The sequence below is a fragment of the Artemia franciscana genome, chromosome 9, assembly GCF_032884065.1.
Source record: "Artemia franciscana chromosome 9, ASM3288406v1, whole genome shotgun sequence".
Lineage (NCBI taxonomy): Eukaryota > Metazoa > Arthropoda > Branchiopoda > Anostraca > Artemiidae > Artemia > Artemia franciscana.
Window position 1 is genome coordinate 26,069,690 of NC_088871.1, and position 19,881 is coordinate 26,089,570.

A 19,881-nucleotide genomic window follows, 5' to 3' on the forward strand; every position below is an offset into this window, starting at 1 on the left:
TTAATCTGTCGAGTCGCCCAAGGCTGGCTCTCGGATTGTCTTATTATTTGTCACTCTTCCGTCCACAATTTCAGGTAACAAAGCTTCAATATAAAATCTATGAGCTTTGCAATATTTTGAGTTGCCAGATTTTTTATGTCAGGGTTTATTTTTTCCACGTGGATATCTCCTTTGTCGAAGTAAAGAATGAAAAATCTCAGGTCCAGGTCGCAACAATCCAGCTGCATCTGAACTTGATAAAAATAATTACCGTCCCTCCTTAAATGGACGCGGTTTTTACTATCAAGGAAAACATCTTTATTTCTTTTAAGCCAGTCCACCATTGAAATATCTTCAGTAGTGACGGGACTCACTGCTAAAGACGCTATCAAAGACTACTGAAGACACCCCGACCTCACCGCTGGGCCCCGGCACGACTGCGCGGCAGGCTTCTGCATATGGATTCTTGTTGTCATTTATCTTCTAGCCGCAGATAATGTGAACCTCTTCTTGATGGCATGGCGTTATCGTAGGTTTGATAAAACAACCCAGGGAAAAGTACTAATTATTCTTTAAAGTTGTTAATCTATTTTGATCGTCTTTGTTGCCAGAAATGTCATTGTGCCAGTTTTAAGAAAAAAATATGTAACCAGTTTCGGGGCCTGGGCCTTGCATGGCTACGCGGCATTGTCGCGATTCTCACTGCCGCCTATCTTCTAACAATATATTTCTTTGCTTTTCACTTTAATTTTTAACTCGTTATGCTCCTCATTGTCGTATGTCTTGTAACCGCGTATTTCTTTGTTCTTCATTTTGTTTTCGATTCGTTGTAATTGTGACTGACGCTAGTATTCTGACTTAATTATCCTTTGTTCTTCATTTTCGTTTATCATTACTTTAGACATGTTTTCAATACCCTTTACCTTAGCTGCCCGAATTGGCCTTGTCACATTTGATGGTCTACGTTGTTCTATGGTCCTCTAGGGATTATGAAACTGCTCAAAACACCTTTTGTAAATGGACTAATTGAACTTAGTGTTTTATACTTAGCTGTGTTCATTTGTAATGTTGCATGCGTCATAGACATAAAAACGATAGTACTCCTTGAAGGGGGGGATGGTGTAATTTTTTCGCTTGAAATATACTCATAAATATGACGTCAATAATCATATTTTTGTTGTCGATGACTTGTTCCTTGTGTAATTTTGCCTGAATCATAGACACTAAAAATGATACAACCACTACTGAGGTAAGTGTGACGTATATATGCTCTTGAAATGTGCTCATAAATATGACGTTACGTACATTTTTTCAAATTTAAGCCGAACGAATTTTCTTAATCTCTTGACCTTTATTGATCGCTCTTTTAAGGTAGAGAATCCCAAGAAGCCAATGTTTCAAAAATGGAGCCGTTTTTCAAGAATTGCGACAGTTTTGTTATTCTTACTATTCCATAGCTTCGTTCCTCAATAAATAAAGGAGAACTTGGAAATTGCAGTTATGGCAGATGCACCTGAAAGCTCGTTCCTCATGCGCGAATTACAGGTGTGGTAATCAAACCGAAACTGAAATAAACATGAGAAACATAAATTGAACTATTATTATTGTATTTAAACACAAGTAGATAGTAAAAATCTCTTAGGTCTGTAGCCGATAAAATGTTTAGTCTTTCTTACTCCAATCTCATAGAATTATTTGAAGATTTATTGTAAAATAAACAGATAGTTTTTTTTGGAGAGCTTGACTCCGATTCACTAGAAAGAAAAATTTCTTCAAAAATACTGATGAGCAATAAAAAACAAACGAAAAGTTTTGGAAAAAGTGTGCCTTTGCTTAGTTTCTTTTAGCTCAGTCTACCTGCTCTAAAAAATTTAACGCATTTGACCAAAAAAGGAATTTCAAAATATTTGCATCACAAATAGATACAACAAAATTCTTATTTTTAATTTATTTTGTGCTCCTCGAGGTTTTCTCGGCATAGTCTACATATCCTGTAAATATTAAGCTGATTATAGAATCAGTATTTTTCCCGTCTTAGGCCGCCATAAGTCGATGCAACCTTTTTTTTTCATGTTTTGTCTTCACTGAGGTCAGTTTTTACCCAGCCTACAAGTCCTGTATAATGCAAGTCGGTCGGAGACACAAAAAAAATTTGAGCCTTACTTGGGCTTGCTCGTTGGTTCTTATCTGTATTTCGTATAAGTTTCAAGCCAACCTGGAGAGACAAATTGAATATTTTTGTTTTTCGACATGCACTGACCATTCTTTTTCAAATTTGTTTTGCTTCATTCAAGCTCACCTGGTAAAAGGTAAAGGGCAAGGTCTTGAGCCTTACAGTCCATACCAGTGGTGCTCATTTCTGTTTCATGGCCATCTAGTTTCCAAGCCGATCCAAGACAAAACAAATTGTGATTCTGTTTTGGATTATCGAGTTTCTTGGTTTTTTGGTCAAGTCTTATCAAAATCAATTAGAGTCCAATTATTCCTTTAAGGCAGGCCTGATCAAAAAGCGGCATTTTACTTTTTTCAGATGATGGAACTATATTTTACTGAAGATTCATGTCCCACGGACTAGAAACGTATGGATCTATTTATTGGTTTTATTTTACAATTAGAAATTTATTTTAACTTTGTCGGTTACTATCTTTTGGTGAACCAGTTTTTTTTTCAATTTTTTGCTCATTGAGGCTCCTTTGCCCGAAAGAACTAAAAATTTATTTCAGGTTGATCCGAAAAGAAAAGTTTTTTGGCTCATTTTTGTACCCCGTTTTGGCTGTCCCACACCTCAAACCTTTGATTTTGTTTGGGCACTAGAGTCTCCTTAGCTCATAAGATCATGGACTTAAGTTACCAGCTTGTTTTTAGTTTAAGGAATTATTATTCACTAATAAATATTTTTCACGTTACTTATTCTCGATGCAACAAGATCGAAAACGTTAATTGTAGCCAATAACTAAATATAGCTAAGCTGATGTGTAAAGAACCAAGATTAGTGACAAAAAGCGTGTGGTTCATTGAAAAAGTACATAAAACCTAAACAAAGTCATCTCACGGTCTATGTCCTAATGTAAACAAAAACTAGCAGAATACTGGACATGGAAATGTATTCCTAACGTTTCAAGCTCTTGACAGATATAGACAAGAGAACTGAGAACAAGTCCAAAAAATGAAGGCATCGAAAATGGACCTAGCGCTAATTTAACGCTACCTACATTTTTCCTCCATGGACATCGATTGTGTAAAATTAGCTGAATAGAATATTTTATCGTGTTGATCATTTTGTGTCTTGGACTCTTGGCCATAATAGAAGGTGATTCTTTTGGCTATCTTGGAAAGGGGTTAGTTGGGAAAATGAAACTTTTGGGGAAGATTTTCAACTCTCTCAAAGATTAAGGATACAGCCTTTCGGCTGCGAATGTTTTGTTGAAGTTCAGCAGTGAGAGAAAGTTTCCAGCATCAGGGCTAATATAGGCTAGTTGGTTCGGTATTACTGGATAAAAATCGACTTCTGAAGGAAACATGGTATTGGTATAGGGGTTAGCTTCTCCAAATGGTATAAAATAAAATTCTGAAAACTATTTTAAAAATTATTTTTTTTTATTGCATTAGGCTATTATGAGTGTTTCATAGCCTAATTTACAGATCTTTAAAACCTTATAAATCGGGATTAGGTAAAAATGAAGCTCAAACCACTCTTTTTGTGCTTCATTTGATCAGAAGATCTGGTAAAATTCTACTTTAGTGACTTTTGGCTATCTTGGAAAGGGGTTAGTTGGGAAAATGAAACTTTTGGGGATAGGTCTACAGGCTCTGGCTTTAGTTCTGAAAAATGCAACTCCTGTTATTTGAGTAGAGTCCTGAGCCATATCAATGTTTTTTTTTCAAAATTTAGGAAATGTATTTGCATATCTTTAAAACCTTATAATTTGGGATTGAGCAAAGTTGTGAAGCTGAAAACAATTTTGCTGTACTACCATACTATTGCACTATTTGGATTCATTCAAGCAGAAGATCTATTTATTAAGGTTTTGGTAAAATTCTAGTTAATTGACTTCTTGCTATCTCAGAAAGGGTCTAGGTTAGGAAAATGAAACTTTCAGGGATGAATCTACAGACTAAAGTATGTCCTGGGAAGGTATTTTGAAGCAACTACCTCCACTCATTCTCCCTCTAGACGGCCCTGACCTTTGATGACCTTTAATAAAATATGTGTTATAAAAGTGAAACCTTGCAAAATAGATCTTCTGCTTAATTGAAGTACAACAAAATTGTTTTCAGCTTCATAACTTAGCTCTATTCCATTTTATAAGATTTTTAAGATATGCAGATACATTTCCTAAATTTTGAAAAAAAACCATTGATATGGCTCAAAATTCTACTCAAATAACAGGAATTGCATTTTCAGAACTAAAGGCAGAGAAAAAGCAACTAGTAACTGAAAATTAAGGTAAATGTTGTTTTTTCAAAATTTCAATAGGTATAGACCTATCATGTAGGCAAATTTCAGGGCCCTCTAGAGGGAGAAGGAGTGGAGATGGAAACTTTAAAATACCTTCCCAGGACATACTTTAGCCTGTAGACCCATCCCTGAAAGTTTCATTTTCCTAACCTAAACCCTTTCCAAGATAGCAAGAAGTCAATTAGCTAGAATTTTACCATTTTTTATAACACACATATTTTGAAAGGTCAGAACCCTTTAGAGAGAGAGAGAGGGAGTAGAGGTAGGTACTTCAAAATACCTTCCCATGACATACTTTAGCCTTTACGCCCATCCCTGAAGGTTTCATTTTCCTAACCTAACCCCTTCCCAAGATAGCCAAAAGTTGCTAAAGTAGAATTTTACTGAAGATCTAACTTAAAGTATTAAATTGTATGATTGTTAAAGGTCATCAATTGGTCAGTACCCTCTAAAGAGAGAAAGAGTATAGATAGAGACTATAAAATATCTTCCCAAGAGATCATTAGGGTTTTGAATACATTTTTGAAAATCTATTCACCAAAATCAACTAGGATAAGGCTTAATTCTCAGTTAATTCCAAGATTCAGCTTGACCTTTAAATTTGTATGCTATGCTTGGTGTAGCCTAAGTATAGGGTTAGTCCAGTACATAAGGAAACATGTTAAGAAAACAATTCTTTCTTCATAATATACAGAATAATCCTAGTTAACATATTTTTCAGGGGGACAACCTTTATCTTCACTTTTTTAACTGTTGTGCTTTTTTAAAAACTGAATTCTGAAAAATAAAGATTCGTTTGAATAGATTTTCTATTTTCAAATAATCTATATGCCCTTTATATTCTTGAATTTTCCTATTGACATTGTTTGTTTGCCATTAAATTATTTTAAAGAATAAGAGTCATATACAGAAAATTAATTTCATCTATACAATTCAGGGTAGCCTATGTATTTGACATTTCAAGGAGTAGAGAGGGGTTAAGTTAAAATGATGAACTTTTAGGAATGATTTAATTAAGTGTTTGTAATTTTTTGAAGCATTTCCTAGACTTTTATAGTGTTCTGAAGAGATCAACCACTAAATATGGTGGCAGATCCAGGTGGTGTGTGTGTGCTCCCCCCCTAACATAGTAGCAGATTTGAGGTTGGGAAAATTTGTTTTTATTTATTTTTTTTGGTCTTAGATCAGGGCACTTTGTATCCAAGGAGTTGTTGCTGAAACTTCAAAAAGGCTCATTCTATTGAAAATTGAAATGGCTAGTGCCCTTTTTAATAGTCAAAAGTAATTGGAGGGTAACTAACCACCCTCCCATGTCCACCCTTTCCCAAATTCATTCAATCATTGAGATAGCCATTTTGCTCAATGTAGTTGAAAGTTCCAGAAATTATGTCTTTGAGGGTGACAACCCCACAGCCCTTAGAGTGAAAGTTTTAAGTTATGGCCTGGGGGCATATAAGGGTTATAGGAAGTTATGTCACCGAAACTTCAAAAAGGACTCATCTGATTGGAAATTGAGAGGGCTAGTGCCCCTTTTGATAGTCGTTTTTCCCCATGTTGTGTTTTCCTGAAATACATTGAAAAATTTCTTTTAGACAGTCCTTTTATTCAAAATAGTCCAAAGATCATATAACAAGGCTTTTGGGGTTGACACAAATCACCAAAGCCTGGGGCAGGGGTTGTAAGTTATTCCACAGAGCATCTAAGATTTTTATTCAAGGGGTGATTGTTTAACTTTAGAAGAGGCTCATTTGGTTGAAAATTTTAAGTTCTTGTTCCTTTTTAAGCATCAAAAGTGGTAGAGGGCATTTAGCCCCCCAGCTCCCTGACAACCCCCTTTTTAACCAAACGCATCTGATTGAAATTATGAGATCAGTGATTTGTTCAAAATTGTCCAAAGAACTTATAATAATGCCTCTGGGATTGACACAACCCTTCCCCCCCCCAGCACCCTGGGGATAGGGTTGTAAGTTATACCATGAGAGCATATAAAGTTTTATGGAATGGGCGGTCGTATAAACTTCAGATGGGGCTCATTTGATTTGAAAATAGAAGTTATATTGCCCTTTTTAAGAGTAAAGGTGATTCAAGAACAACCAGCCCCCCTCCTTCATGCTCATCATTTTCCTTAACACCTCCAATCAAAATTTGTAGATAAAAATTTTGTTCACCAAAGTTGAAGGGTCTGGAAATTATGACTGTGAGTAAGACCAACCCTCCTCCCTACAGCTCTCAGGGCAAAGGTTGTAAGGTATGCCCTGTGGGCATATAAGGTTTTATAGAGAGGGTGGTCTTATATGCTTTGGAGAGGACTCATTGGATTGGTAATCGGAAGTTCTAGTGCCCTTCTTAAGAGTCAAAGTTATCAGAGCAAAGCTACCACCCCCCCCCACCGCCTCACACACTCAAACACGTCGTTTTTTCCCGAGATGCATCCAATAGATATTTTGAGACAGGCCTTTTATTTAAAATAGTCCAAAGATCATATAATAAGGCTTTTGAGATTGAAGTAAACCACCAGAGCCTAAGGGCGAGGGATGTAAGTTATTCCCCCAGGTTAGCTAGGTTAGGTTAGGTTATTTAAGGTTGTTGTGGAAAGGGTGGCTGTGAAAACTCAAGGTGGCTTATTTGGTTGAAATTGGAAGTTCTATTTCAATTTTAAGAGTCAATAGTGATGGAAGTCAACTAGCCCCCCCCTGCTACCCCTGTTTTCACTATTCGTATCTGATTAAAATTGTGCAATGGCAATGTTGTTTAAAATAGTCCAAAGAACATATAACAATGCCTCCAAGGTTAGAACAACTGCCCAGACCCTTGGGGCAAGGGCTTTAAGTTATGCCGGGGGGGCATATAAGGTTCTTATGGAATGGGTGGTGGCATTAAATTCAGATGGATCCCATTGGATTTAAATTTGAAGTTATAGTTCCCTTAAGAGTCAAAGTGATTTGAGAGACCCCCTCCCCCCGCCCATCATTTTCCATAACAAACATCCAAACAAAGTTTTGAGACATTTTTTCAGCATTGTTGAAAAGCTCAGTAATTATACTTTTGGGGATGTCAACCCCCTCCCCCTAAAGCCTCAAGGCAAGGGCTGCAAGTTATGCAATTTGTTCATTGTTTACATATATTATATGTTATTGAGAAAAGGTATGCATATTTGACTTTTACTTTCTCAAAATATGAAGGGCATTAAGGTGAGTCTTTTAGGGAGTTTTGAACTAAATCATAACATGTTCTGTTTATATAGGCTGTCAAAAGATGTAACTCAGGAATGAATGAGTATATTAATTTGGAATTTTCAACAAACGATAAAGGAGATGATCAGTTGACCACAAAGGCAATATTCGCATGCTACTACTATTACAACTACTGCTGCTTTTACTGCTAACACAAGTACTATTACTACTACCACTACTGTCACTAAAACGAATACTTCTGTAGTGAGTACTACTATGGTTTAGGGGGGAATTTGAACTAAATAAAAACATACTATATGTATACAGATTACTGATACGGGCGTATCAGCAATATATTTAGAACGGCTTATCGTATCAAGAGGAAACTTCAGGGACATCGTGAGTGGGATGTTCAGTTGACCAAAGGGGAAAATGTACCTGTTACTGCTACTAACACTGTTACTACTAATAATTATACACCATTACTGCTATTACTGCTACTTTTTCTTAATCTACTACTGCTATTAAACTACTCCGACTATTACTTCAATTGTAACAACTTGGAAAGTCTGGAGTATTAAGGTGAAATGGTTGTCAAAAGTGCACATCAACAATATTTTTGGGGGGCTTAACGTGTCAAGGTGAAACTTCTGGGGCATCATGAAAGCGATGTTCAACTGACCAAAAGGCAATATACACATGCCACTAAAAGCAGAAATTACCATAAATAACCGAGTCAAACTCAAAACAAGCAGAAATCAACATTAGTAGGACTCAAAACCCCCTATGCCTTCCCAAGATCAGAGCATAATTTGCACTTTACTGAAAAAAAAATGAATTTTAAATATTTTTATTTTTATAACTTTAATAAATCACATGTTATTAACATTTTAATTAATAAATATCAGTATATATATAGATAACTGACAATACACATTCATTTGTATTTTTTCAGTAAAGTGCAAATTATGTTCTGGCGTTGGAAAGGCATAGCGGTTTTGAGCCCTACTAATGTTAATTTCTGCTCGTTTTGAGTTTGACTTGGTTATTCGTTGTAATTTCCCTTCGTTTTGGGTTTCATTTATTTATTGATGCTCACTTGTGGTAGTTTTACGCTTGGTAGAGTATTCGATTTTATTTTTGCTCATTTTTGGCTTAATGGTGTTCTTTACTTTTTTTGAAAAACTTATTTTGTGAAAAAAGTTTTTTTTTTAACTAACGCAGGTAAAGGTCTTGCTCATAGTTTTTTTGACTATTTTTTTTTAGTGCTTCTCAAATTGGTGCCCCAATGACAGGTTGTTAACAGTTGGTATTACTGTGAAGTGTTAAATTGGCTAAGGGACAGGGTTGGCTGATCCCGAAAAGACATCTGTGATGATTGGATCTTGTACCATGATAATGTACTGAGTCAAACCGCGCACATTATTTGCGAGTTCCTAGTGAAAGTGGGCGTCAAATCCAGAGATTTTGTTCCTGAGAATCAAGAGATCGCTCAAAAAACATCACCATGGGAAGCTGGAAGGTGTAAAAGACGCTTCAACTCTTGTCTATAGGTTCCCATTGACGCCTTCAAGACAACCTGAGATGGGAGGGTAGGCTGTTGGAAGAGGTTTACCGAGTCGGAAAGACAATAGTTTCTAAAGTATTGACTTATATGTACGTTTGTGTTAAATTAATGATCTTTGGAAATACCATGAATTTTTGCAAATACCAAATTTTTGGAAATACCTTGTATGTTTCTGTGTTTAATCCTTTCTTGTGTCTGATGGCTTGTGTGTCGATCCACAATTCTGGTTTTTCGGATTCAAGTCTATTCGTAAATTCAGGGCAGATGTCAAGTTTACAAAAATCAGGGATTTTGTTATACCAGATGCTTGCCAATGAATATAGGAGATCAAAAAGTTATTAACTTTGATATGTAAGCACGTACGTCGAGCCAGTTTTCGGGCTACAAATTCTGATCCTAGAATAAAGCTGGCATATATATTTGCATTATAAATGAAGACTTTAACGCAAGTTTTCCCACCCCTTTGTGACGCCCCCAGGATGTGCTGAAAGTTCCATGGACAAACTTCACATGAAAAGACCTTTTTTTCTAATCTCATGCTTGAAAGTGTGTGTACCTACTTTTGTTTGATGCTGTTGCTTCAGACAGCCAACATTTGTTGCAGTTGTCTTCCCATGTGTTTGGGTATGTAATGGTATCCAAATAACTGATTTCAACCCGTCTTGCCTCAGAAGGAAGGTGGGCTTGAAATTGCAAAACAGTTCTCTTAATGCCAGAACTTTACAAGAAAAGTGGAGACCTATAGACTAATCTTTAAGAAAGGGTCCCCTCGATTAAGGTAGGTGTTGTACTATGATGAAAATTCAATGATGAATTAACTATTTTATTGTTTTAGACTTTGTCAATGCCAATCATCCCCTGTGTCTTCACCATGCCAAGGTGACAGAAAACATTAAAAAAATGGAATGTCGTTGGTCTTGTCGAAGGAAGCTATCACGAGCATTAGCATCAGTTCGACATAAGACTTCAAGTCGGACAAGCATTACAAATTTAACTGAGGAGGAACATGAACTATTGGTTTGTTTTGCTATGCTTTCATTGTAGTTTGTTATCTTTGTTTTCATTACAAAAATTGAAATCTGATCCCCGCCCCTACTAATTTTTTTTTGCTAGATAAGATGAGATATTAATTTAAAAAAAAATCTATCAGAAGCCCACAAAGGGCCGAATTCGGACTTCGGAGTCAACAAATCACATGGTTGCACTAAAACTGCCAAAAATGCAAAACAAAAAACAAACAAACAACGAAAAGAAAAATCATAATGAATAATCATTTATAAGTCAATAATCAAACTGTAATAAGTTAATTAAAAAGATAAAAACTAGTCAAACTAAACTTAAACAAATACAAGTCAGAAATAGAATTAAAAGGGACATTTAAAAAAGGGGAAGGGGAGCAAAATAAGCGAATAAATACAAAAAAGAACAGCACACACACACACACACACATATATATATATATATATATATATATATATATATATATATATATATATATAACGCACAAAAAGAGAAAAGGAAATATATAAAAATTAAAAGGAAAACTAAAAAAACAGAAGGGGGCGGGGGAAACAAGCAAATAAGTGCAACAACCTGGGCAGCACCACCAGCCAATAAAGATAAAAGAGAGAGAGTGAAAAAGAAGAAACTTGTGGGGTATTTTAGTCATTTTTTTCTGTGATGAAGGGGACAAAAGTTTTTTCATGATGATGACTTTCTTTGATCTTCTATGCTCTTCAATGACTTTGTGGCTATAAAATAAATAAATAAATTACGCTCATGTTTTTAAGACAATTTTAATTGTATGCTGAAAGTTACTTATGTTCAAAAGCTCCTAATTCAATTACAAATTTTATCATGGAGAAATTTAGCCCAGTCAATATATACTAAGGCAGATAATTATTCAAAATATTTTCTTTCATATATAGACGATGCTTTATTTTCTCAGATTGCTTTGCATATCTGTATATATATAAATAAGTTGTCTGTGTGTGTGTCGAGTGACGTCATGTTTGTGTGTCGACTGACGTCATTATGACGATGACGTCATTAAAGGTATTTAAGAAAATCGTTCAAAGACAAATTTTTAATTGTAAGAAGATCGTGGACGGAAAAATGTTTAATTGTAAAATGACTGAAGAACCTACAATGGCAACAGCCGAGGAAGCTGCTCAAAAGACAAATTTTTAATTGTAAGAAGATCGTGGACGGAAAATGTTTAATTGTAAAATGACTGAAGAACCTACAATGGCAACAGCCGAGGAAGCTGCTCAAAGATTCTATGCCCAAAAATTTGCGGCTGATAGAGAAAGTAAGAAAAGAAAGCGTGCCGAGGAAAAAATAAAAAAAAGGAAAAAAACTGAAAAATAAAGGAGAAAAACAAAACTAAAAAAAATAAAAATAAAAAAACTAAAAAGGTAAAAACTCCAAAAAAAAACTAAAAAGAAAAAAGAAAAAAACTAAAAAAAAGGTAAAAACCAAAAAAAAACTATAAAGAAAAAAAGGGGAAAAACACAAAAAATTATTTCATCATATACCAATTCAAAAACGAATGTATATACAGACCGGGACACCGGGACACAAATGACGACCGGGACACAAATACAACGGGGACGTCGGGGGCACAGGGGGATATATAAATGACGACGGGGACACAGGGAATGTTCGATTAGCAATCACCATCAACAAAGCTCAAGGGCAATCATTAGAATCATGAGATATAACTAAAAAAACTAAAAAAAGGTAAAAGACACAGATGACGACCGGGACACAGGGAATATAAATGACGACCGGGACACAGGGACACAACTACAACGGGACGCCGGGGGGCACAGGGGGATATATAAATGACGACGGCGACACAGGGAATGTTCGATTAGCAATCACCATCAACAAAGCTCAAGGGCAATCATTAGAATCATGAGATATAGATCTGAATACGGATTGTTTTTCCCATTGACAATTATATGTTTCATGTTCAAGAGTCGGTAAACCTGACAATCTATTTATATGCACAGACAATGGGACAGCGAAGAATGTTGTATACAATGGCAACAGCCGAGGAAGCAGCTCAAAGATTCTATGCCAAAAAACTTGCGGCTGATAGAGAAAGTAAGTAAAGAAAGCGTGCCGAGGAAAAAATAAAAAAAGGAAAAAAAATGAAAAATAAAGGAGAAAAACAAAACTAAAAAAATAAAAATAAAAAAAAAACTAAAAAGGTAAAAACCCCAAAAGAACTAAAAAGAAAAGAAACTAAAAAAACTAAAAAAAGGTAAAAACCAAAAAAAAACTAAAAAGAAAAAAAGGGGAAAAACACAAAAATTTATTTCATCATATACCAATTCAAAAACGAATGTATATACAGACCGGGACACAGGGAATATAAATGACGACCGGGACACAGGGACACAAATACAGCGGGGACGTCGGGGGCACAGGGGGATATATAAATGACGACGGGGACACAGGGAATGTTCGATTAGTAATCACCATCAACAAAGCTCAAGGGCAATCATTAGAATCATGAGATATAACTAAAAAAACTAAAAAAAAGGTAAAAGACACAAATGACGACCAGGACACAGGGAATATAAATGACGACAGGGACACAACTACAACGGGACGCTGGGGGGCACAGGGGGATATATAAATGACGACGGCGACACAGGGAATGTTCGATTAGCAATCACCATCAACAAAGCTCAAGGGCAATCATTAGAATCATGAGGTATAGATCTGAATACGGATTGTTTTTCCCATGGACAATTATATGTTTCATGTTCAAGAGTCGGTAAACTTGACAATCTATTTATATGCGCAGACAATGGGACAGCGAAGAATGTTGTATATACCTAAAAAGAAAAAATGTAAAAAAAATGAAAAAATAAAAAAGGTACAAAACTAAAAAGAAAAAACTAAAAAAAGCTAAAAAACTAAAAAAGAAAAAACAAAAAGAAAAAACTGGGAATTGCACAAATATTTCAATATATTTTGACAATAGATTAAAGTAATTCGAAAACCTTAAAACAGATACCCAAAATTTTGAGGTTTATTATAAATTGTTGGAGCTTTAGCATGCTTGGCACGTAAAGATTTTTCCAAGTGTCAATCTTAGAATGCACACTGACAAATTGAAGAAAACAAATAAATAAAAAGAAGAAACTAAAAAAAAAGAAAAAAACTAAGAAAAAAACTAAAAAAGATAAAAAAAACTAAAAAAGAAACTGTATATATATATATATATATATATATATATATATATATATATATATATATATATATATATATATATATATATATATATATATATATATATATATATATATAAATAAGTTGTATATATGCATGTTTGTTTGTTTGTGGTCCTGCATTTGACGTCATTATAAGTATATAAGGCTTTGTATATGACGCCATTATAAGATGACACTACAGACCGGGACACAAATGACGACCGGGACATCTATCTTCTATCTATCTATATCTCTATCTATATATATAAAAATAAGTTGTCTGTGTGTCGAGTGACGTCATGTTTGTATGTCGACTGACGTCATATTTGTCGACTGACGAAATTACAGACTGGGACATCGGGGCACAAATGACGACCGAGACATAGGGAATATAAATGACAACCGGGACACTCAAAGAGAAAGCGACCGGGACACAAGGAATGTTCGATTAGCAATCACCATCAACAAAGCACCGGGACACAAATGACGACCGGGACACAGGGAATATAAATGACGACCAGGACACTCAAAGAGAAATTACAGACCGGGACACCGGAACACAAATGACGACCGGGCCACAGGGAATATAAATGACGACCGCGACACTCAAAGAGAAATTACAGACTGGGACACCGGGACACAAATGAAGACCGGAACACAGGGAAACAACAACAACGGGGACGCCGGGGGGCATAGGGGGATATATAAATGATGACAGGGACACAGGGAATGTTCGATTAGCAATCACCATCAACAAAGCTCAAGGGCAATCATCAGAATAATGAGGTATAGATCTGAATACAGATTGTTTTTCCCATGGACAATTATATGTTGCATGTTCAAGAGTCGGTAAACCTGACAATCTCTTTATGTGCACAGACAATGGGACAGGCAAGAATGTTGTATATTCGCAAGTTTTACGTAGTTAAAAATATATATATATCTATCTATATTCACAGGTGGGACACAGGGACACAACTACAATGGCGCGTAACTAATATGGCGCGTAACGACTTACGCGCGCGGGGGGGCTTGGGGGGGGCGAATCGCCCCCACCAACTAGGTGTTGGGGTGGCGCGAGTTTGCGTCACCCCAACAGCTAGTTTTTAATATATTTTTTTTTGGAGCAAACAGGCGAGATTATATGCCCCCCCCCGTATATAGACCCTCTCACTCAGTGAGGGTTTTTGTTCCGTCCAACCACAATGGCCCTACTGCCTTGAAGAGGGGTGCTGAACACAACGAAACACACTGTATGCGTTCTGATTGTCTTAAGGACACACTATCAATATCTAAAGAACGACTGAGAGAATCAATTTGAAATTTTAGAGGATGTTGAAGAGCTATTGGAAGGTACATAGCCTCCTTGCCCTTTCTAAGATACTCTCTCCTCTCATCACTGATAAAAATTTGAAAAGTGATTTTGGTCAAAACAGTCTAAAGGTCTAATAATTATACCTCCAAGGATGCAATGCCCCCTCCCCCATAGCATCCAGAGTAAGGATTGCAAATTATGGGTTGGGGTGGCGCGAAGCGCCACCCCAACAGCTAGTTTTTAATATTTTTTTTTCGGAGCAAACAGGCGAGATTATATGCCCCCCCGTATATAGACCCCCTCACTCAGTGAGGGGTTTTGTTCCGTCCAACCACATTGGCTATCTCTAATTTATGGCTTTTTCTGATTTCGATTCTTACTCTTTATCGTTGACCTTTGGTGTTTTTTGAAAAGCTCCTTTTCTTTCTGAATGTTTTTTAAAATTAATTTTTGTTCATTTTGATGCCAAACTTTCGAGTTTTTCAATATTCCCCATTTCAAAATTACATTTTTTTTTTCAATATCAAAGTTTGGCCGAAGTATCAAAATATCAAAGTGGTGTCGATTTTGTCAAAACTAAAGTTTCGATGTTCAACATCCCCTCAACATTCCATGAAAGAAGACAGGAATAGATATAGAAGCAGTTGCAAACAGTTACAGTTGCAAGTTATCGTAGTTGGAAGTAGTCACAACGAGTCTCATTTGCAGCTGCGAAAGTAGCAGTAGTAGTAGCAGCCTTGGAAGTTTGAAGTTAACACCCTTGCCTGTTCCTTAGATATTGCAGATGGGCCTTTTTGATAACTTAGATGCATATAGTTTCGCTTGATTTAGCTCAGCCTTGCCCAAATTTTCGAGTTTTCCAACATTGACCGTTTCAAAATTACGTTTTTTTTTCAGCATCAAAGTTTCGTCAAAGCGTCGAAACATCAAAGTGGTGTCGATTTTGTCAACATTAAAATTTCGAAGTTCAACATCCCAACATCCCCTCAATATTCCTTGAAAGTAGGCACTAATAGATATAGAAGCAGTTGCAAACAGTCACAGTTGCAAGTTGTCGTAGTTGGAAGTAGTCACACCGAGTCTCATTTGCAGTCGCGATAACAGCAGTAGTAGTAGCAGCCTTGAAAGTTTGAAGTTAACAGCCTAACCTGTTCCTAAGATATTGCAGATGGGCCTTTTTGATAACATAGATGCATATAGTTTCGCTTGATTTAGCTCAACCTTTCCCAAAATATCTGCCTCCATACCCTTAGCCTTTTCGGGTACATCCAGGATCAAACATTCTCCCTTTTTTTAATGATAAATTCTGCTTGTACAAAATGGACAAATTGCATGATTTATATTTCTTGCCCCAGGGGCTACGGGGGCATGGCAGCCTCAGAGGCTTGTCTGTTAGACATTGTGACTATTTCAAATAAAATAGCTTTTTTAAGATCTCTATCAGTGTTAAAGAGAGAATTTAAAGGGCAAGAGGGGGAAGAGCGGTTGCCCTTCGTTCCCTTTTCAACATGCCTTTAATGTTTCAACTCGACACTCTTAGCACTCTTTAGATATTGCTGCTGTTTCCTTTCAAAAACCCTCCTGCATATTGTGTGCTTTGGTTTTGCTTGACATCCCCCTCAACATTTTATAAAAGTTTTACCATAATATTCCTAGTCGTTTTGGTGACTCAGGATCAAACATGCCATCTTTCCCTAATAGACAACCTTGTATATAAAAAAAATTGGTAACTTGTGTACCTTACAACACTTTTCCGAGGGGGTGTAGGGGTTAAGTCATCTCCTGAGGTACAGTTATTTGACTTTATTAACTAGTTTGAACAAGATGGCTAGTTGACTAGTTGGCTCGTTGAATGCGACCCATTTTTAACATACTCTGAATGTTTAGACTTAATTCTTCTGAATGTTTAGACATCTGTTCTTGTGATATTACAGATACATCTTTTTGGATAAACAGGATGCACATAGTATCTTTAGATCTAGCGTAACATCCTCTTCAACATTCCCAGAAGTTTCACCTTAATACCCTTAGGCTTTTCGAACACACAGAAGAAAGAATTCATCCTTTTTCGTAATGATAAAGCATGCATGTAAAAAACGTAAATTTTATAATTTGCAATCCTTACTCTGGATGCTATGGGGGGGGGGGGATTGCATCCTTGGAGGTATAGTTATTAGACCTTTAGACTGTTTTGACCAAAATCACTTTTCAAATTTTTACCAGTGATGAGAGGAGAGTGTATCTTAGAAAGGGCAAGGAGGCTATGTACCTTCCAATAGCTCTTCAACATCCTCTAAAATTTCAAATTGATTCTCTCAGTCGTTCCTTAGATATTGATAGTGTGTCCTTCAGACAATCAGCACGCATACAGTGTGTTTCGTTGTGTTCAGCACCCCTCTCCAAGGCAATAGGGGATAATGCCATTCCCATAGGCACAGTTATTTGAGCTTTTGATTATTTTAAACAAGACGTCAGTTTTAAAATTTTGATCAAATATTTTTGGAGGGATTTCAATTTAAAACATATAGTAGGGTTCTGTTGGGTGGCCGTCCAGTCATTTTTCACCCCCCCCCCCAGCATGAATTAAAAGTTTCAACTTAATACCCTCATCCGTTTTTAAAATCTTGCAAATCCTACTTTTTGATGAACTGGATGCTCATAGTGCCTTTGATTTAGTATAATATATTCCTCAACATTCTGCAAGGTTTCAACTCGATGCCCTTAGCCTTTTGGTCAGTGATGAGAGGAGAGATCATCTAAAAAAGGCAAGGGGGCTATATACCCTCCGATAGCTCCTCAACACACCATGAAATTTTCAACTTAATACCCTCAGTCGTTCTTTAGATCTAGCTCTTTACCGTCGTTTGTTGCAATGATCCCAGATTTAAGCTGGAGTTGAGCTCCAGATTAGAACAAAAAAAGAAAACCAAGTAAGAGCTCATAGGTTTTGATAGCCGCAATAAACTACTTGTCCTACTTTCACTGTAATATGTATTTTTTAACTTGTGTCATTCAACCAAGTTGTTTCTACCCTACTGAAGATAATACTGCCTATGGTCTTAGTACATTTAAACTTAGGTGTGGATGAAAGAAATTAGGTCAGTCAACTGTTAAGGAAGCTAGACAGCTTTCTAGGTAAATAGCTACTTGGTGACCTAATTCCCTTTATTATCACTAGAGTGTGCTATTGAAATGCTGGAAATAGCTGTGTCTCCTCCCAACCGCTAAACAAACTTAGGACTGTATGGTGCAACTAAAGATGACTGACTCATTTAGAGTTTATGTGTGAGGGTAACTCTATTCTTTTTTTTTTAGGTTTGTCTTTTTATTTCGTTTTATTGACATTAGTCTGTTTTTAATGTTTCTGCTCCGAAGATGGCTAAATAGAGTTCTTGGTTGAAATTTTGACTTTGTATCCTTATTTTCCCTAGCTGTCAATTTTCCTCGTTTTTTCGTTGTCCTAAGTTTTCTTTTATTGTTTTGGGTTTGGTATTACAGCGGGCTAAGTCAAGAATTGTAGTTTTGACATAAAAAAACTCCCAAAATCAAGTAACTTTAAACAAATTCTTCACTCTTGGCTATAACTTTGGTTAATTATATTTCAAACTATATTTAATAACACATTTTAATTCATAGATATACGCTCGCGGATGTATTGAAAAAATAAACGTAGCGTCTCAATATCGGTCGTCTACTTGAAAAAAGTCAAAAATGGAGGGGCGGACAACATAATGTGATTTGATTTAGTACTAAACCCTCCAAGTGTTTCTTGTTGTTTTTAGGAAACAAATCAAAAGATTCCGTGTCTTAGATGGAACCCCAACAAAGCCTTTCAGTTTGAGCCGTCTGACATTGAGATCCAGTCAAAGAAATGTTTTGCTACAACAAGTGATGGTGCTGGGACGCTGTTTGTTGGTAAATTTCAACGGACTAGTTATGTGTCAGTCAAAGTTTTTGATCTGGATTCCTATAGAGATATTTCCTTTTTTATAGAGGTAATGTAAAAGGCTAGGCAAGTTAGTTTTTTTCTCTTCTGTCCATCTCCTTATTCTAATGATTCTAATTTTTAAAGAATGATGCTGAAAGAAGAAAAGTTTGGTAAATAAACCACGAATAAAATATTGAACACCAGAAAATAATAAATAGTAATCATAGGTGGTGCAATAGCGATGCCAAAGTAAAGAGCGAATTGGCCTCAATGAAATAAACTTTAAAATAAATAAGTAAATAAATTTGCTTTTAAATGAAATAAAATTTAAATTTGAATAAATTAATTCCAAATAAGTAGCATTTTTTTGCCATGAAACCTTGTCTAGAAAGATTTGTCTTAAAAACTTCGGAGGGACTCATTCGGCTGGAAATTAAAACTTATGGTACTCTTTTTAATAGTCAAAAGTGATTGGAGGACAAGCAGCCCCCCTGGCCCTCATTTCCCCAAAGATATTGCAATAGACATGGAAAGAATTTTGAAATACTAAAGAAATTTAAAATACCCAATACTCATTTTGTACGGTAGTTGAAAGGTTCAATAACTATGCGTCCGGGTAAGACAAAACCTCCATAACCCTTGGGGAAATGGCTGTAAGCTATGTAGTTCGCCCATTGTTTACATATAATATTTTTGTTGGAAAAGGGCGGCATGTTTTGAGGCTTGGTGTCTCAAAAAGCTTAAGATATTAAAGGTAAAGTCATCAGGGAACATCGAGGGGGGGGGGTGTTGAACTAAACTTGTGTACATAGAAGTTGTCAAAAGGACGTATCCTAGAAACCGCTTAGGGCACTAAGTTAGAACTTTCAGGGAATGACGAGGAGGATGTTCAACTGACCAAAAGGTAATTTTTGCACGCTGCTACTGCTAATACAACTACTACTTCTACTGCAATTACTAGTAAGTCTAGAGGTATTAAGGTGAAAATATCAGGTAATATTTAGGGGAAGTTGAAATAAATCAAAACGCACTATGTGGATGCAGGTATTCAAAAAGACTTATCAGCAATATCTTAGGAGCGCTTTAGAACAGTAGGTCGGAACTTACTGTGCATATTGGGGGGACTGAAGTAACCGAGAGGCCACATGTGCATGTCACTACTATTGCTATTTCTACGCTACTACTACAACTGCTGCTATTGTTACTAAGGCCAAGCGTATTAAGGTTAAAA

The 19,881-nt window shown here is 36.1% G+C and overlaps 1 protein-coding gene across 1 annotated transcript in view; it reads left to right on the plus strand.

Annotated features, from left to right (window-relative positions):
* Positions 1–3,217: 3,217 nt before the first annotated feature.
* The window catches only part of LOC136031201 (STE20-related kinase adapter protein alpha-like), a 36,464-nt gene continuing 19,800 nt past the window's right edge, over positions 3,218–19,881 (plus strand). The window contains exons 1-3 of the mRNA XM_065710565.1: positions 3,218–3,289; positions 10,014–10,195; positions 18,505–18,717. Of these exons, the coding sequence (XP_065566637.1) occupies positions 10,079–10,195; positions 18,505–18,717 (330 nt within the window). The 5' untranslated portion in view covers positions 3,218–3,289; positions 10,014–10,078. The remainder of the gene's footprint in view (positions 3,290–10,013; positions 10,196–18,504; positions 18,718–19,881) is intronic.